General features: G+C 30.5%; 1 protein-coding gene across 4 annotated transcripts in view; it reads left to right on the top strand.

Moving 5' to 3' along the window:
- Positions 1-27946, top strand: part of sli (slit guidance ligand) — a 359497-nt gene that overhangs the window by 101457 nt on the left and 230094 nt on the right. For all 4 annotated transcript variants that reach the window (XM_071182345.2, XM_071182347.1, XM_071182346.1 and 1 more), the window contains exons 2-3: positions 5632-5703; positions 23260-23331. In XM_071182345.2, the coding sequence (XP_071038446.1) occupies positions 5632-5703; positions 23260-23331 (144 nt within the window). The remainder of the gene's footprint in view (positions 1-5631; positions 5704-23259; positions 23332-27946) is intronic.

Genomic DNA, 27946 nt, shown 5'->3' with positions numbered 1-27946 from the left:
TTACGAAGTTGCGAGAAGAATCATTTTTGTTACATTTAAGTTGATATCTATTCATCTTCTAAAAAAACTAAAATATTAAGTAATTTTTGAATGTTAAAACATAATTTGGTGGTAACCAGAGCTTGCCCAATTCCTTTTTTAACCCTAATCATTTGGTGACAAGAGCTTGAATTTCTAAAGTTTTTTAATCCTAAATCTATTGGTAATAAAGCTGAAATTTTATTATTTCTATACCATTTGAAAATTAAGGCTTGAGTTTTTTCCACCTAAAATCCCTTAGAACAGGTAATAGAACATTTCCATAACCATATATCTTGTGGTGATTAGAGTTTGAATTTTTTTAACACTAAATCTAGTGATGTCTATAGAGCTGGAATTTCCTCAATTCGAAATACTTCTGAGAAAAAAAGTCTGAATTTATTTAAACTTGAGTTCTTTGATAATCAAACCCTGAATCTTTTATTAAAAATTCAAAATTATTTTAGTTTTTTTTCTTACAAAAAGAAACTATCAAGTTTTTTTTCTCTTCAAAACTGCTTGATCCATTTTCAGAAATTTTACTATGAAGAAAACAGCTTCACATTCACGCAATTTAAGCTTGTGTTTTTTGTATAGATTCAAGTTAATGAATATGTAAAAAAATAAAATATTTTAGTGTTTTTCGTAAATATTATTAAAAGTTTTGAAAAAAATTAACTAAAGTTTTTTTTCAAACATCAATAAATTATTGTTATTGGTTTAATTTCATTTTTCAAAACACCAGTTCAATATTCTTAATCGAATTATTTTCTTGGTAGTAACATGTCAAGATTAGATTGTTATTTTCTTTATATTTTTGCTAAAAATGAAATAAAATTTTCCCAACGAAGCTGAATTTCATCGCGGCATTCAACGTATTTATTTGCAGCTAATTTGCTAGCGATAAATCCGTGATATCATTATATAAAAGTCATTAAATCGATAATAATTTGAATCATAATATTGCTAAAAACAATGCATGTCAGTGATTTTTACAAGATTGAAAAAAAGAGACAGTTACTAAAAAAAAATAAATTCTGACTTTACTGCTCTTTTTTGTTGATTTGAATCAGTTAATTCGTATCAAATTTCGTTCGAATTCTCTCTAATAAATTGCATTGTTTCTAATATATCAAGTCGAATATTCGAATAAATTGGGTGGAAATTGTTTGCTTGAACAAATTGAGTTGTTTCAACTTCTGTTTATTCAACCATATCGATTCGGGCAAGATTTATGTACTAGTATTATTTGATCATATTGTTTAAGGTCTGTCAACAGACCTTTTACTAAAAATTTTTATCTTTGAAACGTTATTCTTCTCCAAATATTTTAGTGCGAAAACGTTCTCTCCACAAAATTTTTCTTTTGAGAAACTGAGTCTATGACGTCTTAATTTCATAATTTTAAAACTAAAACTCCTTGAGAGCATAGTTTTTGTTCCCACAAAAAGTAGAATTTTTTCCCCCGAATTTACGCAATTATGAATTTTTTTTCTTTCACTATTTCACTTTAACATGAATTTCCATAAAAAATCTGAGTGAACCACTGATTTTTAATAAAATCAATTTTGTGATTTAAAAACCAGTCATGGTTTCACAAAAGCAGACAATTGAACGGAAATTTGAATTGAGTTGTTGCGAATAAAATTCATCCACTGATTAGAATAAAAGCTGTTGATAAGAACATATGAAGTGGGGCATTCAATTCACTGATTCGAGTAAGTGGATCAAAACCACTGATATTCGAATCTGTTATTCAAATAACTTAAGCAAATTTATTCTTTCAATTATTTGGATATATTAAGTGTCCAACAAACCGATATTAATTTTTACTCCACCCCCATGTGAGACACTGACGATATGGCTGTCAAAGATTCTTCATGAGGTACTATCAGAGAACAACACAGCGCAGTCCTTGTTGACGAATTCTTGAAGGGGAAGAAAGTAATATTATAGCCTAATATTTACTCAAAACTGCAACCGCAGAGTAAACACTGGGCCATCCCTCACTGCTTTGTCTGCTTTATAAATGGCGGATTCTTCTTTATCTGCCACTTAACCCTAGACTCAAACAAACCACAAATTGGGCGTTTTTCTTGATGACGGCTCCTTTTCTCATCCATGGACAAAAAGCTCGCCAAACAATGCAACAGGTGTCTTTTTTATTCTTATGACTTCTTCATTCTTTCCCATTGCGACATATTTTATACACCCACGATCTCTTGGCGAAAAAAAATTATACAGTTTTGTTTTCCAACTTTTGTTTAAAAAAAAAACGTATATTGTGATACTTTTAGGGTATATTTGGAAGTAACACACAAAAATGGCCCGTTTTGTCCGTCTTTTGTTAGTACAGAGATTGATGCCAACATTTTCATAATAAAAGCATTCATTTTTCGCCACGCTCCGATGTTTGAGCTGAAGTATCAGTGAATGGAAAATAACTGATAATTACTTAAAGACTTATTACGGGCGTTTCTCGTAAAGTTACATCTTGTCATGTATAATTAGCAATGAGGTCATAGAGGATATCGCAGCTCCGCCTTCAATAAAACTACTAGTATTAATAATTATCCATAAAAAGTAGGCTAATTAGGCTTAATAAATTACATTGATTTTCTAATTCCTCATAGTTATACAGGTAATTCATTAAAGAAAACACTTTTAATCTTAATTTATTATAGATTGATTGTTCAAAAAAAATTTATTTTACTGCTTCTAATTTTTTCTTTACTTTAATTTAATTTAAATTATAATTTTCAACCAAGGTCTACATTACATATCATTCACATAATTTTTTTCTATCCTTTAATTTTTTAATGAGTAGAATTATATTTAATTTTATTTATAATCATTTTTAATCAAATGAATTTTTTTTAAAACACAGCTAGTTTTAAACATCTTTCATGCAAAAATTAAAAAAAAAAAGAAAAAGAAAAGAAACTGTGGAATAGGAAATTAAAGCTAACGCGGGGAGAAAACTCAGCTTTTTCATGCATTTATTACCGAACATAAATTTGAACACACAAAACAATGGCACCGCTTCCTATTTTCTTATTTGTACACTTAAAGAGGTTTTCAGTCACGTATTTAGTCAAATATAAAGAGATATTTAGTAAAACATACATTCTACACACATGTAGTATGCTACTTCACATTGTTCATTAGGAACTATTGCATGTATATACCTATATGCATAACCTCATTTTTATACCTATACGTATAAGGAATAATCGTGCAATTTTTCAATTGTCCTGTGGCCAGTTGCAGTATTTTTATCAGAGGTCACATTTTAAGGAAATTGAAAATTTTAAACAAGTAGAAAAACTGTAGATAATTAATTCTTTCGAAGCAATTCTTTTGAAGCATTTCTCAATTTCTCAAAAAAAAAAGCATTACAAAGTTCTTAATTGATTTAAAACTTCATACGATTCAAAAATATATAAAAGGAAGAAAAAAAAAACAGTCCATGTTTCAAGCGCCCAAAAACAGACTCCCATTTTCCAGACTTGCCAGACGTGAATGAGAAGAAATAAAAGTGATTGGGATTATCTATTTAATTACAAGGTTCATTTCTAAAGTGAAAAAAAAAATTACGAAACACGCGTGAAATGAGTAATTTTTAAAATACTATAAAAAAAACTCTATTTCAATGTTTATTAAAAAAATATATATATATATGGTTCATTTTCGACAAAAAAAGTGGCAAACTGGTGAAAGATTTTTAATTCGCCATTTGTAATATTTAGTTTGCTCTGTGGCCGTTGTTAATTTTTCTCTACACTTACAAGCCAAACAATTACATATTGGTATTGTACAATATTAAATTATTACATTAACTAATTATTATTGCATATATTAATTAATTAACATTAAGTTCTATATAACAATTTGATTTAAAGTTTTTGCTTGATTATAAAAAGAAATATATCAAGGATTTTCGCAATAGTTTATATTTTAATTCATTTTGTGCTTTTAAGAACTTAACTGAAATCAGTACCCCCTATATCGCTGCTCTCCCCCATCCCTTAATCGTCTCCGGCAGCATTTCTCGAATTAACACCCATTACTTTTTTATCTTTTTATTTTTCTCCTCTGTCAGAAACGGTCACGAATCTGACGTCACGAACAGGATAGACGTCTTCCCATCAGCAGGTGTAACTCGTGACTTTTTACCACGATTTTATGCTTATACACCCCCTCACGAAATTCCTTTAAAATCTTCTCAATTTAAAAATGCATATTATAGAATTTCTTTGCATTTATAACCAAGGAGAAAAAATTCAATTTTTCTGAAAGTCAATTTCGTTATTTTTATGTTATTGTAGCATTTGTATAGTTAAGTTAAATTTATTCTTATCAATGAGCCAAGGTCATTTTTATTTTAAATTTTTCGTCTAATACTCAGTTATTTAACGTAGTTCAAAGAAACTTAATGTATATTTGAGGATTTCAAATTTAAATTTATATTCAAAATTTAAAAAAAAATTCTTTATCCTCAGTAGCACAAGATATGTCAAGGCCGTCCTTTGAAGAGATTTCTATGCCTATTTCTGGATGACAATAGCCCTTAAGTTCATCATCCTTAGCATTAATAACTCTAGTTCAACAGCATCTAAGAACAGTTGTAAAGAGGTGAAGAAAGGGTTAACTTTGAATATTATTCAAACAATGTGAAGGCAAGCACAAATAACACCTTATAATCGAATACGTTATAGTTTCGATTCTGTGGAGAGAAGAAAAAAAAGAATCTTGATCTGTGACCAAACACAAAAATTAAGAGGAAAACACGGAGATGCAGAGAAAAATTTTAAACTTTAAGTTGGTAACTATCTCCGTGTTTCCTTCTTTCATTCTATCTATAATTTGTCGCTGATGTTGGTTTTTCATTATAGAACCAAAACAAAAATAAGTTGCTTTTTTGTGTTGTAACATTTGTGATTTTTGCGACATTGAGAACTTGTGCATTTTGGCAAAAACAGATTAAAATTGCCATTTTTTTAAGTATTTCCATAAATGCAATAAGAAAATTGTTCCCCAGTTTAATCAATCAGTTACTAATAGCAAACAATTGGAATATCTCCCGTTTTAATTTCAACGCAAAATATTTTATTTTTTATTTTATAACCATCATTGAACAGCGGACCCAATTTTTGAGTTTTACTAATGTTCAACTCCGTAGCCTTGTAATTTTGAACCAATCCAGAAAACAAGGAAACTCCCGGATCAATACCCCCTGAGATATGTTTTGTTACGAGAATATGGAGGACTTTATGACCCGACAGATTAGCGTGCATTAGTCACCGTCTACTATACTGGGAGTTTTCAGCGCGTCGGGGATCGAATCTACGAACTCTTGGACATGGGCCCAGTGCCGTACCAACCAGGCTATCCCAGCCCTTGACGCAAAATATTATGAAAAACAGGTTCCCATTAAAAACCACAATATTAATGCATTTGATTAAATGAATATAAGCCATATAATATAATTCAAGCCCTAGCTCACACATCTCTACTGTGTTAATATATTTACATTTATAAATATTATATTATAAATGTTATTTTTTATTTCATTGAGTTTATTGATTTGTAACTTTTGGATATCTTTTTCAGAAATCTGGAAGGAAACAATATAACTGTGATCAGAGCTGATGATTTCGAAGGACTGAATCAAGTACAAATAATGTATGTATATTTCCTTTTACGTATTTTTAGTTATTTAAATTTACTATGAAAGTATGAAAAAAATAAATAAGTATTTTTAAAAACTTCTTTATTAATATTTTTTATGTAATATTTTGTTCGTATTTATTAATATGAAAAATATTAATACCTTATATATAGTCGAATTCGTTTATTTTAAACCAAAAATTAACAAAACACAGTGTTTAACGAGCAGGTTTTAATAAAAAGTTTTGTTTAAGATTAAATGTAAGAATTTTGTAGAGAATAGTATTTGGCTGTTAGTGGAATTAATGAGGTTCTAATTATTGATATAATAAACATATTAATTTTATAAAACAATTAGGGAAGAAAAAAATCGATATTTTTCTTTTGCTCTAGATTATATTAAAATTGTCTCGGTGCATCCATAGCCTGCCTTCTAAAATGTAATAATAATTTTACTTAGAATTATAACAATTTTCTCATGAACTGATTACCCGATTGACTTCAAAATCAATTCAAATTAAACGTTTTTAATTTGCTATAGATCTGTGCAGAATAGCAGTGACTGAATCACAGACACAAAGAATGGTAGTTTCACTTTAAAACCTGAGTACGTTTATATTTTTAATGCATGTGACAAAAAATATCGATTTTTTAATTCAGCTTTTAACCTTTTGCGCGACAGAAAATTTTGAACCAAAATATCAGCCGTAAGACCCTTAAAAGTTATAATCTTCGTATGCTAGTCTGAAGTAAGATATAAGAAAACACCTGATCTCCAAATTTTCAAAATTTAAAGTGGTTGATAAAAAACTCTAAGCTAAGTGATTAAAACTTTTGGATTTTCAATGGCTCAATCAATTGTGAAATACGTTTATTTCGGGTTAATATCGTTCGTTTCTTTCTTGAATTAATAAGTGAATCTTCGTTTGAGTGAGTTGCATTAGGCGTTACAAACAAGCTCTATAATATAAATATTTTTAATAACAATAAAATTATGTTTATCCTATAATGCCTGAATCGAATCTGATCACGCAACCAATATATGCGGATTATGCTTCTCGTAGGTGGCACTCTACACAATTTTGTATTGGTTGCATGATCAGATTCGATTCAGCCATTATAGGATAAACATAAATTTTTTAACTTGAAATATTTTCAATTACAAAAACAATTATGTAACAAATGAAATATTTTTAATTACAAAACAATTATGTAACAAATGAAATATTTTTAATTACAAAACAATTGTATAACAAATGAAATATTTTTAACTACAAAAACAATTATATAACAAATGAAATATTTTTAATTACAAAAACAATTATCTTACTAAAAAAATTATGTAAGTATTTTCGGAATAAGAAAAATTTAAATAAGGTTTCTGGAGGATATTTAATGCATTAAGGATGTTAAAAATTGATGAGCATAGTTATTTTAACCCCTCATGAAGCCCCCACGAATAGATTTTGAAGCCATATTCTGATTACCTCGAAAATACAAAAAATAATGCTAATAAAGGACTTCATTTATATAAATGGGGATAACAGTAAAGGTTAGTGTAGGATCAAGAAGTGATACCTTCACTGGAGATATTTTCTCTTGTGCTTTATGAATTTATTATTTTCTTACCAAGTTTAATTTTATTTTTAAACGCAGAATTTATTAGTACAGGAGTTCAAACCTGTGACCGATTCCTTACAATTGGTAAAATTATAAAAAGTCTCACCTTTCTTTTCTCCAAAAAAATGGTCTTTCAAATTATTTTAAGGTAATCAACTGAATGGATTTATTTTTTATCAATCATTCTTAATCCTAAAATTGTCTTAACGTAACATTACTAGAAAAGAAATAACCCTATAAAGGTTAATTTTAGTAAAAATTAAAACTGTAAAATGAAGTTTTACGCTTAATAAAAACAAAATAATAATAATTAAATAAAAATTAATCATGTTCGAGATAAGTTTGTTAATTTCATCACGAAAAAGTGCTTTTATGTATTTTTAATTAAAATGATAATACAGATATAAGCCGTTCTCTTTTTTTCATCGATTTCAATCGCAGTAATTCACTTTACTTACTGATAAAACAATCAGCCAAGGACATCTCTGTGTGCATAGCGATTCGAGAGGTAAATATGGTAAGCATGAGACCTCTCCATTCAACTCTTCTTTTACAGGTATGTTAGGTAAGAGATAAGATTGTTCGAGTGTTTGAGTTAAAATATTACACAGCTGGTGGGAGAACAGTTTAAGTAGAAGAGCCTTAGAATACTAATTACGTCACTGGGACGTACTTATCATTCATATTTGTACTCGCTTTTTCCTGAACTGTGATGGAATTTGTAAGTTACAAATAGTAGTCGGTATTTTTGATATAAATGTCATTTTAATGAGAGCTGGTTACCATAATGACCCAGACAGAAAGCTGGTTTTTGGGAATTAAAATGAGAAGAATAAGTATGGTGTAAAATAAAGTGATGGGCAATTGAGTTGTAAAAGCTTCAACGCAGTAAATTACGTCGCGTGCTGTAATATATATTTATTACTGAACGGTATAGTGGAATACTAATGTCACTGCTAGGTTCGAATTTGATGTCCGAATGAATTTTAGATAACGTTTTGTTTGTCTTGAGGAATAAAATTTCTTGAGAATAAAGTGTCATGTCAGCATAATATCGATGGAACAATAGTGTACAGTGTCTATACTCTGTAGAAATGATTTGAAATATTAATATATCTTCCACTTATTCGAAATATTTTATAAATGAATTTAGTTTAAGAGTATTTAAAGTTTCATGGGCGTTTTTCGCAAGAAGAAATAAAGACAGTTTGATACTAGCATACAGTTGAAGTAAAGTTTTACAAAATGACAAAAGAAAGGATAAACATTAAGACTAAACATCAATCACCAAAGTTTATTTATTGTATTTATTAATTTGTTCATATTTTTATTTTTTTATTAAATATTGCTCGAACAGCGCATCCAAACATGAATATGAAAAAAAGGTTGTGTATCCAAAGTTATCCATTTTGCTACTCCAGAACATAAATATAAGTGCATTGGCGAAAAAATGCAGTGGCCAGCTTATTCACCAAACTCGAATCCAAAGGGTTTTCTGTTTAGTCCATTTTGGAGACAAGGATTTGCACTATTGTTCATAAGAAGGGCCGAAATAGCCTGTTGGTAGGGCGCTGGGCCCATATCCGAGAGTTCGTGGGTTCGAGCCCCGCCGGTCAAAGACTCCCCGTGTAGTAAATGGTGACTGATGCATGTTAAATCTGTCGAGTCGCAAAGTCCTCCATGTTCCCATAACAAATTAATACCTCTGGGGGTACTGATACAGGAGTTTCCTTGTCTTCTGGACTGGTTCAAAAATTACAAGGCTACGGAGTTGAACATTAGTAGTCGTAAACCCAAAGTGGGCTCGGTTGTTCAACGACGAATTAAATAAAAATAAAATAAAGCTGATAAGAATTTTTGTATCTCTTAAACAATCTCTGTACCAGGAATATGCAGTTCTGCAGTTGAGTTGCGATCTATAGGAAGAAATTTTGTGGAACGTCAACAGTTCGCCATTTAGTTCTAAGTGCAACGATTTAAGTCTGCATTCAAGTCAAACCACTTTGAGTTTATAATATATTGCATGCAGTCTACCACGATTTTTATAACTGTCCATGATTTTAATATTTAAGCAATAAAATTATTGATACATTCCGGAATCGAACGCTTCCATCAGCTTCCTCTTTTACGGAAAAGGGATCTGCTTTTACCATTCGACAACCATAAATCACTCCACTTATTTGTTTCACAATTCCGTGTCTTCCTCTTACACGCAATAGTACTTCTCTCATTTCTCTTGTAAGTGGCTTATCCATCAAGAGTGAGAAGGAGAGGCATTTATCAACCTCGTCTTCCATCTCTGATGGTCACCTCTCTGTAATTCGAAACCCTGTGGTGGTCGAGAGATGGCTTGTGAGAGATTCTTGTGTAATAAGATGGAACGGTGAAACAGACTCGGATTCGTTGCATGAGGCGAATCACTTTGAAACCTAATTCTAACTTGCAGAGATTTTAATCACATTTTCATACATTATGGCAAAATGGGAAGCATAAAAGGGTGTAAAGGATTTTAAAATTGTACTTTCTGTTACAGAAGGTTTATAAATAAATCAGTTTAGGTAGCTGTTATGTTAATGAACTGAGGTCTTAGAAATATTTGGGTTATTTATCCGATGCATATTTTTGTAAAGTAGATTTTTCATTCAAGATTAAATAAGTACTTATGTTTAATATTGGTATTACGTTACTTGAAGCAATAGGAACAACGCACGCAGCGTATTGAATGTATTTTTGAGAAAAAAGATAAAGCGGTGCACAAGACTGAAAATTGCACAAAACTGAAATTAGTTGAATGAAACATATTACCTATTGAGACGTCTATCACTTTGAAGCCTAATTCTAATTTGATAAGTTAGCTTGCAAATATTTTAATCACAGTTTTATTCACGGTGGTAAGTAGGAAGAATAAAATATTATTATTATTATTATTTTGCAATGCCCACCTGGAGAATGACCTGGGTCATACAGGCATCTGAAGGGCAGATTTGTTGACCACTCTTTCAGGGGCACCATATTAGGTGGGCCAACGATGCTCCCACAGTGAGGACAGATAGTACGGAGAAGGAAAGTACATCCATGCCTTACCCGGGGTTCGAACCCAGAGCCTTTCTGATGCAAGGGCAGTTCCCTAACCCCTCCACAGGCCGATCGGCTTAGAATAAAAGATTATAAAAGTGCATTTCCCGCTACAGGAGATCTATATATAAGTTAGTTTAGATGACTTACGTTGAAGAACTGAGGCTTTGGAAATCTATTGAGATATTTGAAATCTATTGAGATATATGATTTTCTTTTCATAGATTCCATTTAAAATTATTTAAATATTTCTTTTTCGCATTACTGTTACTTAACTTCAAGTAAAATAAATAACGTAGGCGGCGAATAGTATGAAACATTTTAAAAATTTCACTGACTTGTTAAAACATCTAAGATTTAATATTTTAAGTATCATTTTTATGTTGCAGTTCATGAAAACTAAATAAGCGAGAAAAATACTGTACGTATAATATAACCGTATATTCAAAAAAGAGATTCTAAGAGAAATTAGTTGAAATACGTAATTCTCTTCTTGAAGCTTAAGCCAATTTTTATACTTTCTTTTTTATTTAATCACAGTTTTTTTATTTTTATTATTGAGTTTGATTACGGTTTTACATTGCTAGTTTATTCTTTCTGTTTTGTTCCTTTATAGGTGCATAATAAACGGTATTTATGTATATGAATAAGCGCGCATTTTTCACTTCTAATGATATCTATCAGAGTTGGCCAAAAATGTAATCGATTACATTTTTTGATTACAGTAATCAATTACTTGTAATCATGATTACAATTTTCAAAAATTTTGATTACAGCTGTAATCATGATTACAATATTGATTACAGTAATCAATTACTTGTAATCGTGATTACAAAGTTTGATTACAGCTGTAATCATGATTACATAGTCGATTACAGTAATCAATTACTTGTAATCATGATTACAATTTTCAAAAAATTTTGATTACAGCTGTAATCATGATTACAATTTTGATTACAGTAATCAATTACTTGTAATCATGATTACAAGTAATTGCGATTACAAGTAATCACAACAAAAACGATTACAAGTAATTATGATTACAAGTAATCAAAATATATGATTACATGTAATTTGATTACATGTAATTTGATTACTTGTAATTATGATTACATGTAATCTAATTACACGATTACAAGAATATTGTATTCTTATAAATGATTATATTTTACAGTAGATAGTAGAATGTATTTTATAATGATACATTTTGCACGTATTAACATGTACTGCATTTTGTACGAATTTGTATACGTACAAATGAATGTAACTGAAATGTATGTACATATGATTTTATCTAGTGCATATGTTCAGACATTTTAGTATCACACACATGTACATACACTTATATTGTAGGTATAAAATATATGTACGTATGTATATAGATAATAATTACGTATGTATGTGCATACAATGTAGGCATGTACATTTATACACAATGAATATATGCATTTTATGCAAATATTTGTGTATGTAAAATGTATATCTATGTTCATGTACGCATGTATATACAAGTACTTGTGTTTGTACGAGCATACATACATTGTCTGTACAATGTATGTCCCATGCATGTATGTGCAATTTATTTATGAACAGTACAATATATGTATGCATGTACAATATAGGTATATCTGTAGGATGTACAATATATGTATGTATACATGTACATGATATGCATGTCCAGTGTATTTATGTACATGTACATAATATGTTCATGCTCAATGTAAGTATCCAAATATGCATAATACATTTGTGAACTATTGTACGTACATTGGGCGTATTTATATTTCACATATATTCATACATGTATTCGACATGCATAACGTACGTACATACACACATTTGAGATGCATATATTGTACAGATGTATATACATATAGCGTACAGATGTATATACATATAGCGTACAGATGTATATTCATATAATGTACATATGATGAAATGAACATATAATGTTCATATAATGTACATATGTGTGTACATATACAGTACGTATGTGCATAAATATATTGGGCATAATTCTTTCGTACAAATTTTACATGTGTACATGCATGCTATCCCTATCTATGCATATGGTGCAATGTATATATGTACAATGAATGTATCCACACATGTACAATACACCTATGTTCCATGTATGCATATCAATATGTTCTATATATGCACGTACAATACATGAATGTATGTACATACATTGTACATGCGTACATACATTACACGTATACATATGTACATTACATTTATGTCTAAATATGTGTACAATGCAATAAATAAAATGCATGTAAGTTAACTTTTAATGACTCAAGCAAGTTAAATGACAAAATCAAACGATATTTAAATTTAGTTTTCAGCTTTAATTGTTCTATATCATTTTGAAATTCTCTGAATAAAAAATTATTTTCAGGTATTTTCATGAAATGATTGACAATACAGATTTATTTTTTTTATAACATCATGCATGATTCATAGAAATTTTTTAAATGGTAAGAAAAACGGTAAATTTTATGTGTGGAATTAATATTTAGAAATTCCAAATAAAATTATCGTTTGCTTTCTAAAAAAAATGAGGTCGAGTTTCATATACCTTAGAATAATTTTAAAACAAATTTTAATAACTTTACTCATATAAATTTTTTTAATGTATACACAATGTATGTGTATATTGTAATTACATATATTTAAATGTACGCACGTATTTGTACATTACTTGTAATTATGTACATGTATACGTTGTATGCACATGCATACATTGTGCATATAACTATTTTTTTGTACATCCATGCATTACATGCGCATAAGTATTAACAAAGTATGTAGTTATACAAGTACATACGTAAGTTGTACATAAGTACATACTTTGCGTGCACATATATCGATGTACATATAAATATGCATGTATACATGTACGCATTTTATTTACGCAACTATGTGCATATATTGTACCTTTAAATAACATTTTTACATATTGTACGCAAATACGTAAAATTTTATATACAAACGTACATTGTATATACGTGCTATTATCGTAAATTTATACAATATATGCACTTAAGTACATAAAAGCATGCAAACGCATAAACATTATTTTCATATACGTTCATACATACATTGTCTATGTATACAAAGATACAAAGCATTGCCTTTTTGTACAAACTAACATACATGCGTACATGTATCATAAATGCATAATTATATGTACTAAGCATATGCGCATTGCATTAAGTATATTACAATATAATTATGAATATTGTACGTACAAACAACGTTTGTGCATACATTGTATGTATAGGAATCGCAAATTGTACGTTCATGCGTGCGTACATTCTATGTACATAAAAATATGTAAACACATGAATACTTACATAAAAAATTTGACTATAGTATACAATCGTAATAACTTGTAATCGTATAGTTTGATTACAAGTAATCACAATTACATGTAATCAAATTACATGTAATCATGATTACATGTAATCATATATTTTGATTACTTGTAATCATAATTACTTGTAATCGTTTTTGTTGTGATTACTTGTAATCGCAATTACTTGTAATCATGATTACAAGTAATTGATTACTGTAATCAAAATTGTAATCATGATTACAGCTGTAATCAAAATTTTTTGAAAGTTGTAATCACGATTACAAGTAATTGATTACTTGTAATCGTGATTACAAGTAATTGATTACTGTAATCAAAATTGTAATCATGATTACAGCTGTAATCAAAATTTTTTGAAAGTTGTAATCACGATTACAAGTAATTGATTACTTGTAATCGTGATTACAAGTAATTGATTACATAGCTGTAATTATCTGTAATCAATTACAGTTGTAATCGATTACTGTAATCAACGGCCAACTCTGATATCTATATTCCCCAGTTCTTATTCATATATAGTCATCCTCCAATTCCTGTTTCACGTTTGGGAGATATTATTGCTGTATTGAACAATAATACAGCTAAATCAATCATGATATCGTTCAAATTAGCTGAAACTATATAAAATGTTAAGGGTATTCTGGAATTATATTCTGCTTCTTTTAAGACTGTTTTTCGAAGGCTCATTCATAATATTAAATGATGCTTTTTTGAGAATAATATAATATTTTTATAACTGCTATGAGTTTACAACTGTTACTCATTACTGTTAAGTCAAGTTTAGCCTATCTAAAGTCAGCACTACCTACGATTATTTTGAAAATGGCGCAAAATGCCAATATTGAGAAAAACCACTGTTTTGTGAAAATGAAAAGCGTTTGTGGTTTAATTTTTTAATATTCAAAAACTTACTCCAATGTTGCATTACTTGGACTCATAAAAATTTGCAAAAACTGAAAATAAGGCAGTGTTTTTGACAATTTTCATCTAGGTGGAAAAATGCCGCCAAATTGGCGATTTTTAAAAAAGTTTTATAACTTTTAAAGTATTTAAGTAATTTGTCTGTTCTAAAGCCCAGATAATTCTTCAATGCAAAATTATAAATAAAGTCTAAAATCATCACATTGCTTCAAGTGTAAGGCACTTAAACTATGGATATTTTTCATTTTCCTTGGCGACAGAGCTTCGAAAAACAGCGTTTAGTTCACTAAAAGAAAATCCTGCATAAAGGCGATTTTTTCCAGACTATAGAGAGATTACGCATATTATTTGTCTTGAATTGCATACAAGCAAAAATAGAAAAGCTCGTCCCGTAAATAGAAATAGAAAAACAAAAATAGAAAAACGCTTATTACGCTATACCCGTAACTCCAACCTCTTTTTTTTCTTATTCCTTCTTGATACTGCGATACTGTGATTCTTGATACTTTGAAACTTGAGCGCATGCTCCGTGAATCTCAAATAGCATTAGAGTTAGGGAAAACCATAATATTTTGCATAGCTCTATTATCTTTATAGCTACTCTCGAAATTAGACAAAAAAGAGTGAAAACATTTGCCTTAAATATACTACTTTAAAAGTTGTTCGCTGACGTTAAAAAAAAAATATCTCTTATCTTTCTACCTAAGCATCAAACTTTCATGATGAACTTTGTGACTTATGGAATGAATGATTATCCCTTGAAAAGAGTAGTTATGTTATTAGTCACATCTTCACCTGCTCGAACTCGTGAGGAATCCAAATTTAGCTCCAGAATAATAAAAAAACTAAAACTTACTATGATGATATTTCTTTTACTCATAAAAACTCTTTTAAAGAGCAATGATTTATTGCTAAATGCAGTTACTGACAGTATGTCATGTTTCCCGAACACAATCCTTCCAAATCAGACATGTAAGCCTAGTTTTATTGCTCTTTTTCTTCTATCGACAGAATTCTCAGTTTTAGTGTTCTGTATGCGAAGTTGATTGAAGTTCTACATATCGTGCCGAGACAACGTTATGATCAACCTCAATCAACTCCGTGATGGCAAATAGTGCTGTTCAGGAACTAGAAAGGATTTATTCATTTGTTTTGAATGATTTGGGGGAACTCTAATGCTAATAGGGAATTTTTATGGTTTGAATTATTTACCTGTTTTAGAATGATTTATTTATTATTATTTTTTAAATAAAACTTTTCTCTGTGGAACCCTAAATGATCGACTTAATGAATAAATTTCTTCAGCAATTGCGAACATATAAATTAATGAAAGATTTTTAATTATTTTGAAAATATGCAATGATCTAAATTTTTTAAAAATTGTCTTGAAAGTATTTAAGTGAAAGAATGAAGAACGAATTTTTTTTCTTGTTGTTGTTTCTAATGCTACTTGCCGATATCAGCAAGTCTGCTTGGTGATACTCTAGCGAATTTAAGGCAGAAGGTGCGCTTCATCTTTTTCAGTGACGCTATCTATGACCAAAAATACGACTTCGGTCACACACACGTCACAGCCCGTTTATAGTGCGGACCCATTCATGTATCCCAAAATCATAATTTTGATCTGAACCAGAAAACGACCAATCTTCAATTCAGTATCCACTGAGGTATTGGTTTGTTATGGGAACTTGGAGGATTTTGTGATCCGACAGATTTAACGTGCACCAGTCACCGTTTACTACGCCATTTACTACACGGGAAGTCTTCGTAATCGAACTCGCGACCTTTTGGACATGGGCCTAACGCCCTACCAAGCAGGCTGCTACGGCCCTAATTTTTTTCATCATATTTTAGTCTTAAAATCTGCTCCTACTTCAGACAGTTGAATTTGCTAGTCTGGGGAGGCATTTAGGTTGGTTCTAAATTTGATTTTAATGCATGCATAAACTGAAAATTAATAAGCTGAAATATAATTTCCTTTGAAACTAAAACGGTAAAGGAAGAAAATATATGTTGAAAATGATTATCAGACAAACTTAATTCTTCATTGTTGAGTGTGGTTATTTTTATCGGATGATAAATACCAACTTAATTTTTCATAAATGCCTATCCTTTCCGTAATTCATTTATTATAATGTTATTAGAAAAGCGTTGTTCTGAAATTTTTTTCTTCACACGCAGTATAATTAAATACCTTCATAAGAACAGAGGAAATATTAAATAAATATTTGATTATTAACTGGATACAAATGTAATTACAAGTTTCGAAAATCATTACTACCCCTTGCGACCCTTGCAAGGAACCCCTGCTACCCTTGCAAGGAACCTTAGGGTACTGCGGAACACCATTTGGGAGCCACTGCTGTAGATTATTATCGAAGCGTCATTTAAATTTTTTTTGTGTGATTTAAAAGACAAATATTAGCATCTTATTTGTATTTATTGCTTAAAAAGTATCATTTATAAGCAGTGGTTAGTGATGATGTGGCTTAAGTTTTAAATAAATACACAAGAACAAATTAGCTTTTGCGGCCATAAGAGTAAATGTTTCATAACCACTCTCTTTGGCAGTACTTTAAAAGAGCTTAACTTTTTGGAAAGTGGGTCTGTCTGTTCAAAATTCAATTTTGTACCTGTAAGAATTTGTTCTTTAATTTTTTGTTACCCAAGAATCCAATTATAAACTAATTAATTATACTAATTAAGCTATTTAAGTTATCTTCCCTCGTATTAAGTAACTTCCCTCGGAATATTTCATTTTTCACGATAAAAGAAAATTTCCCAACATTAGTCTTGTCTTGCTGCCTCTGATAATTATCCATCATTATAACTTTTGTGCTGATTAATATACATCTCCTTTATTATTTTTATGAATCTCAGTTTTATTTTGAACTGGAAAAAAAAAACTTTAAAGATTTAAAAACTTAAAGGCGAAAATTGTGATAAAATTGCGGATACGATTCTTAGCCAGAGTAAGCATTCTTTAAGTTCCGTAAAGATATAAAGCATTAAAAAGTATATTGAACCGAAATAAAAGAATTTTTTTTTTTTTAGTTTGTTGCATTAGTTATCGGTTTTTTTTCATTTGGGATGAATTTTAGAAACCATTTGAGCTTATTGAGGTTACAGAAAATTTGCACTATAGTATGAACGTTATGTTTCAACCTTTTCTCCTTTTTTTAAGAGTAAATAACTGTACAGAATATCATTGAAATGGCATAATCCGTAACTCCCAATAATGCCGAGAAAATCTAAAATCTAGTCATCTGAAGATATTCCGACTAGTTTAAATCACTTTTCCTCTCAATCACGTTTTCTTAAGCTTCCCTTTTATTATCCATCTGTAAATGTGCAAAACCAAATACAACCACAAGATGCATGTAGGCAGTAACAATCCGGATTTACGATTCCTCGTCGTCGTAAAAACTCTGAAAAGAAAAAAACCTTTCAAGTTTCGACGAAGCAGAAATAAAACATTTCGCTTTAAATGGCCAACTGAAGCAAATAAAAAGAATTCTTTCATTGCTATCGAAACCTCAAATCTTTCCTGGACAGCCCCTAAAATGAAAAGTAGTAAAAAAAAATAAAATCATTCTACTTCCAGAACAGTAAGATACGCAGGCCTGGGACAGTCGTGTTCGTGAGGCCCTTCAGAAAAAACTTGGAAAATTACTAGTATTCCATTTTGTTCGGGCCTTTCTTCTCGCAAAAGGTTCTGGGTTTTGTGAGATCAAGCAATCAAGGCTGCTGGCAAGCGGTCACGCCTACGACATTTACCCGGGCATTTCAGTTTTAAACCAACATGCAATTTGCCCCGAATGGAATAACAGAGAGTGTTCCGGCGGTTTAGGAAATGAGGGGGTGGAAATAGAATGGGGGTGGTAGTTTTGGGTACATTCCAAAATCTAATGTACGTGATCCGCTGTCATGTTTGGAGTAGCCATTCATTAAAGATGATGAAGTCAATTGTACATTGGAAGATGAGAAAGTAACGAAGGTAATTGACATTCCTCTTAAAGAACAAATTTATGATATAAAACTATTGATGGTAACGATGTATTGCTGCCTGAATAATATATATCCAGAGGAAATGTCGATAACAGTAGATGATAGCCCAAAAGATATCGGAGGTAATGTTAAGTTGGCGAGATTTGATGGAATGATGCCAAAGAGGATCTCCATTTGAAGTTAATAACATACTATTAAATAGAATGGCATCTGAAATACAATGATTTCGTTCTGAAAACTAAGAAGAAAAAGTTCAATTTTTTATTAAACCAAATTTAGAATTGACCATTCATTAAACTATAATTAAAAAATAGCTTTTTCTCTGAAATCTTTACTGTTTACCATCTACAAGATATTTCCATCATTATAATTATGCACAGACTGAATGGCTGAATGAATAAAACAGACTGAATGAATAAAACAGTCTCCAGCTCAAGCAATCCAGATAGAGTTATTTTCTTAAACTGCTCTTGAATTGCATTGACCATAGCGGTTGTAGGATCACAGGTTTGTGTCCAGCATCTGCCGGGCTAACAGAAATTGAGAGAGTCGCGAAGTTGAACATTAAGTTTCCCATATACTGTTATGGCTGTTAGAAACCAGAAATTAAAATTAAGTTACATATTGTCTTGACTATGGTGTTTGGCTAACCTATGTAAAATATAAGTTTGTACAATTCGTATAGGTTAGAGTATGGCATATATATCATAACATATACTATATCGGATTAAAGTAGATACTTTTATAGGCTTAATTTATATGGTAATTCATAATTGTAATAACACATGGAACTGTCAAAGATGGTACAGAGTCATGTTTTTACTCTTGCGCTCTGAACTCAATTATAAGTTAATGAATTTATCACTGTTGAGTACTTATTTTAATAAAAACATATTGTTTTTAATGCCATTAAAAGTCTAAAAACGTAATTGACTTCCTAACATTTCATATGTAAAGCAACATTTCTAAGGCAGTTAATTATAAAACTAAATTGATAAAACTTTTGCTGATTATTATCTGTTATGTATTTTAAACATCTTCTTAAAGGCGAGGATATAATTATTTAATCTTTTTGAAATTTTAAAACGCGAAAATATCCAATTACTTTTCTGCTGATTTGAGATTGATAAGAAGATTCTGAAATAATTATACCTATGGGGTAGATCTTATCAGTTAATATCATCATTTTCATCGATTTAACATGTGAGATTTTTTTTTAATTAATACATTTATCTGATTATTAATTTGATAAAAATAAATCTTATTTAATTATGACTTCTACGATACGCAATCTTCATTTTGATTTCTGTTACACACAAATCTCCATTTTTTCCCTTCTAATAAACGTAGTTTTCGTTTTAATCAGATCAGAATTTTTCTAATTATTTTTCTTTGGAAATATTTAATTAGTTTCGAATTCCTTTTTGGATGTTATTCTAATTTTTTGAAGCAAGAAAACATTTCTTGTATCATATCAGCTCCTTTTCCTTTCATATTGTATTATCTAGCAAAGACGTATATGATTAATCTAAAACGTGATTAGCTTATGTGATAAAATTAATCCAATGTATAAAAAGAAACTAATTTGAATGTTAAAATGAAGTTGCTTGTAGCAAAATTCCATACGATGCTTCTTAATGTGTAAATGCTGTTCAGTTTTTTATTTATTTATTTTACCCAAACACTACAAGCTCCCTAACTAAGGATTTGCTAGACAAAATGATAAAGTACCAAATTTGTTTTATTTTATAACCAGCGTTGTGCAGCCGACCCAATTTTGAGCTTGCGACGATGAAGGTTAAACTCCGGTATCTTGTAATTATGAATCCAACCTAGAAAAAAAGTTATTCCTGGATCAAGTATAGGATGAAACTAGACCTATTAATGGAACTAACCCCGCAATTGCGCTACTTGAAGGGAAAACTTTCACGATTAGCCCGACGTAGAGGTGATTATAACCCATGATCCATTTACCATTGAGGATATTTTACGTTTGTGCTGTGATCGGTGAGAACCAGGTGCAGAGTTCATTCAGTGAATCTGGGTTATTTTATGTGGCTTACCAATTGCTGTTGTAATTATCACAAAACGTTACAAAAGCCTTAACCATAAACCGATGGAGTTAAATGTTGGAGTGTGTAGTGACTTACCATTTGTGTTTTAGCTTTATCTAAGAAATTGAATAGAGCTAGTTCAGCAGCGTTGCTGGATTTAAGCCGGGCTAAAAAAAAAAGTTTTTTTCTTTGGAGGGGGAGGGTTTAATCAACCTGAGAAAGACCGACTAAAATTAGAAAAGACGGCTTTTATTAGAACTAATGTTTTCAAAATCTGTAAAATTATAAAAGGGTATAAAATTGTTATTTAATTGCTATTTTGATGTGATTGTACGTTAGGAAAATTTTGGAGCATCAACTTTGCACTTTCGAAGCAACAACTGTAACTTTAGCAGCATTAAGAACATTAATTTAAACCTACTTAAAACAACAATTAGAAAACAACTTATTCGATACAGCATGAGTATATAAATAAGTATATATAATACAAGTAAATATAGTACGAAATATAATAATTATTTCAATTAAATTGTGTAATTTTATAGAAAATGCCTAATTTATAGAATTCAATTTTGAAAAAAAAATTATTCTGAATTTGTTTAGAGCACAGTTAGGATTAATCAGAGCATGATTGAAATTGGTTTAAAACAATTTAAGTCAAAAATGTATGGTTTGGAAGCAAGAATGGAATAACAATTACGTCAATAAAATTAATGACGTCTTATCTATTTATGGAATAAATGCCCTTAAGAGAAAGTAAAATTAATATTATATCACATGTATCACATTTTACCTATTTTACTGAATAAATATTAATAAAATTAATTTAAAATTTGCATATTAATTTCGATTATTAAAATATTAAAAAAGCCAATAAAGACCTATTTTTCAAGTAAAAACCAGTCTGCCTGGCCGTTTTCAGAAAAGGCAGGTTTTTTCTGCTACCCTACAATTCAGTAAGGGAAATAATTTTTCTTCTTTAAACTATTTCTTACCAAGCAACCACAATTTGTAAAGTTGTAGTTAAGCTAGAAAAAGAAATAAATTTAAGTTCATAAAATTACAAAGAAATAGTTGTCTTTCTGGAAATTATTCTGCAAGAAAATCAACAACTAACCATTTGTATGGCAAAATGTCGAATTGAAAGTAGTGTGTTTTATTTTTACCTGAAACAAGAAAAGAATAGAATCTGTTCATTAAGAAAAATAATACTTTTATTGTGATAACTGATGATTTTTGTGGAAGATGGCAGATTGAACTTGTTGTGGTTTATCAGAAAAAATCAATAATCAATTCAATATGAGAAATAATAAATTTTTATTCACTGTAATTAATTCCGAATCTAATTACGATAAAAAGCGTTGGCACTCAGGGTGCTGGTACTTTTTTACCGAAAAATTCATTTTTACTAGAACCTGTTACGGAACAAAAAAATCTGATATACGTAATTTTTACAGTTATAATTACCATGAAATCACTGAATCACTATAAATATTACTGTAAAAATTTTGGTATAATATTTTTCGGTAAAAGTTTTACGGAAGAATGGATTTCACGGATGGATGCATCCTAAGTGCCAGTTTCTTATACCGCAATTTGATCTGGAATTTTTTACAGTGTAATTGCATGAATTTCTTTATTTCGTCACGAGGTTTAATGAAAAAAACAACAACACTAGTTTCTTTAATGAAAACCTACCATTTCTTCAGGGATTTTTTTATTTACATAATTTTTTTATCGAGTATTATTTAAGAAAGTTTATTGGTGGACCAAGTTGAGAAAAGTAAATAAAAACACATTCTTTACAAAATTTTTTAAGTATGAAAATTTCCACGAAATCGTATATGAAAGACGATGAAAATAAATTATATGAATAATAAGAAAAAAAAACAGTTTTATTTTAAATATTCATTTTTGAATCATTCTAATTATCTTTAACACGTGGAATGCCATGGGGGTCACAGGTGACCGTCACTGGTTTGTTTGTAGTGCCAGGGGGTCACCGGTTACAGGCGAAGCCAAGGTTATTAGAAATACATAATTCGAGTAAATTTTAAATTTTTTTTTATTATTATCGTTATTAAAATGGTTTGAAGAAATTAATGCAATATAGAATACACAAAAATAGTTTTATTTATATACACAGAGATGCCAACTTGCTCCGGACAGCGAATAAATATTTTCAAGTAGTAGTTTATTTATTGTGATTCTTGGTTTAATAAATCCAATTTAGTAGATTTTTATCCCCCACTATTTCTAAACAATTCGTAGGCTTATATAATTCACCACGTTTTTAGATTTGTCATGCTAAACCTTTTAAGAAACTGGCAAAATCTGTCTAATATTTGCAAATTCAGTTTGTAGCTATTTACCGTTTTGCCGGACGGGCAAGCCATGTAAAATTAGCGTGGCATTCAACTTGTTAATAATAACTCAATAACTTTTTTTCACAGACTGGTGGACAAAACTAATTTATGTAACAATCCTTAATTTTCTTCTTCTTTTTATTTTCAGGCAGCTAATGGAAAATCAGATTCACTTAATAGAAAAAGGAGCTTTTCAAGACCTTGTAAATATGGAACGACTGTAAGTGTTATTTCTAGACCTTGTGTTTTCTATCTATAAGGAATTATCTTATACTCAGAGAGATTATTTGCACCACGCAATATATTATTTGCATCAGTCATGACCCTAAGTTCAAATTTTTAATTACATCTCGAGTACACGAAAATATAATTTTATTTATTGCTACTTTCAAAGCTTATCTCCAAAATAAGTGATGGATTGAAAGTTATTAATTCTGAGAAAAAGGTGAAAGAATGAAAGAGTGAGAAAGTTGAAAACTTTGTTTAGAAACGTACGTTTGCGGATCGACGTGCCACGATCCGCAAAGTGCTCTTTATACGGGACACTGCGATATTCCATAAAGCCGCAATAACACAACAAAAGTTAAAGGCATTACTCTGGAAAGCAGTTGAGCATCCTCCAGAATTTGGCCCCTTCTGACTACCATTTGTTTGGACCCCTTAAACAAGCCTTGGGGGAGGAAAATGAATTTTCATCCAATAATGTGGTAGAAGACTTAGTGCGCAAATGGTTCACTACATGGCAAATCTTTCTACGCCACCAGGATTCAAAAAGTTTTGAAAAAGTGTGTAGAAGTTCACGGAAATTATGTGGAAAAATAACATTTTTGTATTTTTTGAAAGTAATATTTTAATATTTAGTAATTAAAATAAGTCTCATTTATATTTGATCAAAGTTCCGTGCGATATTGTCAAAGTTCTTTATGTATTGAATTTTAGTAATATACTTTTAGTTCTGTCAGACAGACAAGAAATCACAAAAACCACTAAGTAAGAGTTCGGGATATTTCAGCAGAAATATTAAAATTATTTGCATCGTGAGATAATATAAAACTCAAACCGATACTCCATTACGTGCTGTACTACTTCCTCACGCACTCCTCGAGTCTTAACTCGATTATCGTATAATATATTTATGTTATTGCTCGAAAAAAGCTAACCCCGTCACCAATAATTTATATGACAGAGTATAGCACCATAGCACTGTTTGTGTTTTAAATTCGTACAACCATTTTAGAAAGCATCAAAAATAAATTTGAATAAATACTTCGTAGCTAAGTTTTTATAAAAATACAAAATGAATCTAAAAAAAAAAAAGAAATACTTAACACCTTAAATACCATGGGGGTCACCGGTGATCGGCAACGAGTTTGTTCGTAGCTCCACGAGGGTCACAGGAGACCGACGAAGCCAAGATTGTTAGAAACACATAATTCGAGTAAATTTTTATTTTTTTATATAATTATGCTTTTAATTAATGCGTTTAATTTTTTTATATAATTATCGTTTCTAAAATTATTTGAAGAAATTAATGCATTATAGAACACACAAAAATCATTTTGGCCAGACGGGCAAGCCATGTAAAATTATCGTGTCATTCAACGTGTTAACGTAAAAATAATTACTCAGCACTACTTAAATTATTACTAAAGGCAATCTAACGAAATAAATGCAAATAAATACTTAATGTCTAACTATTTTTGTACGGTACTTTCATTGTTAATAATAGTTATAGTATTGCCAACAGATAAGGAAATACCCGAGTTTATGGTGCTACATAAGAGACAGCTTAACTATTGAAATGCCTCATATAGTCTAGCGATGGCTCTGTAACGCATTACAGAAATAAGTCCTCTTTTTGGTAAAGATGCAAAAGCAAAAATATCATAAAATAAAGTGAGGTGTAATGTCCATGAGAATCGTGAAACTACCATTTCCTTTAGACTTTGCAATTAGAAGAATCCATCATCATTCTCTATTGACGATTGTACCTATCTTCATAGGTTAGGCCTTTCACCACCCAAAAGGCAAGGTTATGTCAATGATCAAGATTATAAAAAACAATCAACCATTTTTTCCTACGTAAATGAATGGCTTGTTAAATGGTAGCCCACGTTGACCTTGAAAAGGACTTCTTTGAATATTCGTTGAACGTTAGCGTACATTTTGCAAGATTCCATTTTTTATCGATTAATTATAAGTCAAGATATTACGACTCTTAAATAATGTATGCTTATCAGGCATTTTATATTCCAATTCTTCCTTGAAGAGATGATAAAAAGTTACTACTGTTATTATCGTTTTTTATTTTGTTGCTGGCTATTTAAAATCTAAGGTTTTGTCTACTGTCTGAGGAGTATGCATGCCGACAAAGTCCGATTCTCAACTCAAACTTCGGTTTAGCACGAAACGAAATGTGATGAATATATCTCTGCTTTTGTGGCAAATGTCTCCGCAACTACTCTGTATTCATATTTCATGTATTCATATTCAATCTAACATGCAATAGAAAAATCAACGTAAGCGACAAAAAATTCTATATTGAGATTTTTTATACATTTGTCATTATTGTTAAAATAAACTACAAAAATTGAAAAAAAAATTTTTTACAAAAAATTAGTTTTTTAAAATCAGTTTTATGAAATTAGGAAATAGATTCCAAGCGAGCCGCGATGGCTCAGGGGATAGAGCGTTCGCCTGCCAATGAGGTGAACCGTGTTTCGATCCCGGCGATACGATATCCGCATCCGGCTTGCATCGACCACAGTGCTGACGTGAAATACCCTCAGTGGTAGACAGATCATGGGTTAGAGTCCACTTGCCGTCAGGCTATACGTGGAAGGGTTCTCGTGGTCTTCCTCTCCATGTAACGCAAATTTGGGTTCGTTCCATCATAAAGTCCTCCGCGAAAGCAAAATTTCTCCCAATACTTGATCCAGGAGTTCCCTTGTTTTCTGGATTGGGTTCAAAATTATAAGGCTATGGAGTTGAACATTAGTAGTCGTAAACCCATAAAATGGATCGGCTGTTCAACGACGGTTATAAAATAAAAATAAAAAAGATTCCAAGCGACTTTCCCCGAAATCTATCGTGTATCACTGACGTGGTTTTTCTTCTTAATTGCATGGCATTAATAATAATAATTAGTAGTACCGTGGCTCAAGTTACAAAGCGCTAGTCTCCTATGAGTTGACCCGGGTTAGAAACCAGCGATGACTATTAGATTCGAATTCCGCACCCGTCTCACACCGACCACAGTGCAGACATAAACTATCCTTAGTGGTAGACGGATCATGGGTTAGACTCCCCTTACCGTCAGTCTGTTCAATGACGGTTATAAAATAAAATGATTATATTCAGTGGCGTGCAGAGGCGTTGTTTCCTCCTTGTTTTTTACACGTTTAATCGAATCCTAGTCAATAAGAACAATAGTTAAGAAGTAAAAAATGTTTTCATGTAATGGAAGCAATTTGCAATTTAGTCTGATTTATTTATCCTGTAGAGAGAGAGAGATTGAAAAAAAGCAATTATTTTTTTTAAACATAAAAACACTTTTGAACTTTTAGTTCTCTATATTACTATATTTTGTCTCATTAGATGCAGCTTAAAAATATACACAGGAAACTATACTTTATGAGCCTAAATAGCACTGTCAAATGCGTAGATGGAGAGGCTTTTTGTTCATAAAACCATTAAAACTTCTAAACTGTAAGTCTTATTTTCTTTCTTGAATTCCAGTTCCGTGTACTCACTTGAAAAGGAAAAGTTTCTCGCTGTTTTATTGATCAATTTCGTGTTACAACTAATCATCTTATTTCTAAAAGCTACAACTAAACCATTCAATTGCTCTCTGATCCTCGAACTTAACCTTTCCAGAGAAGTAACATGTTCCAGAACTCTCTTTTCGAAAGCGCCAAGAAAGTGAAAAAAAATCTTACCACCTTGTGTTTGAGGAAGAAGAAAAAAAAAATCATATACTTTTCAATTTTTTTTTCTACCCCCAATTCCTCAATAACATTGTATCTTTTTTCGGTAGGGACTATTTTTCGCCACGGAGTACGGCGGATGACAGAAAAGGATGATTCATGCGATTTGCCGGATGTTTCCTGTTAGAAAATACCAGGGATTTCCTCAGGGATAACTGTGATTGATGAAGTAAAGTTCGGGTATGAGGTGTGGATCATTTTTCCGGCAAATAAATTACGTAGTTTAGAAGTGGGAAAGGGGGGCTTTACGTATTCTGAAAGGGCCCTTCTTTACCTGTTCTTCAAAAGAAAAATGTTCGAAATAGAACAGGCTGTTAACTTGAGCGTTTTTTTTTTAACGCGAATAAAGGGGGGATGGAGTGAAAGTTTCGATATTTTTGGAAGTTACTTAAACAGTTTAATTCTATTTATGTTCGGCTATGAAGCCTATTCTAAAAATGTTCTAAATTTTGTTTATTATTTTAAAAGAAAATGCCAAAGTGCTATTTCAGGATGTATCTTTTATATTTTTTGGTATTTTTAATTGTCAGAGTTTAAATTTTCATTTAATTATTTAATTTTGCTTGTGGATCGGTTGTTGGTTATAGTTTTGTTCTCCCCATCTGTTAAAGCTTTTTAAATTAGAAAATTAATTGCTTTATTTCCACGGGATATTGGAATTTTTTTTCCACATGAGGTAAACATGTTGCAGAACAGGTCCAGTTTCACTTGCTGAGCGAGACCTGTTATCAGGATATATCTTCTGGATAGATCTATTTCTCATGGTATTTAATTGTCTAATGAATATTTAATAACTATAATTTTTATTATTAAAATTAAAGTTAAATATTTAATTATTTTTAAAGATTG

Source organism: Parasteatoda tepidariorum, chromosome 4 (assembly GCF_982258835.1).
Source record: "Parasteatoda tepidariorum strain Cologne lab strain chromosome 4, Ptep-v5.0, whole genome shotgun sequence".
In the NCBI taxonomy this organism is placed as follows: Eukaryota; Metazoa; Arthropoda; class Arachnida; order Araneae; family Theridiidae; genus Parasteatoda; species Parasteatoda tepidariorum.
This window is presented reverse-complemented; position numbering and strand designations above follow the sequence as displayed.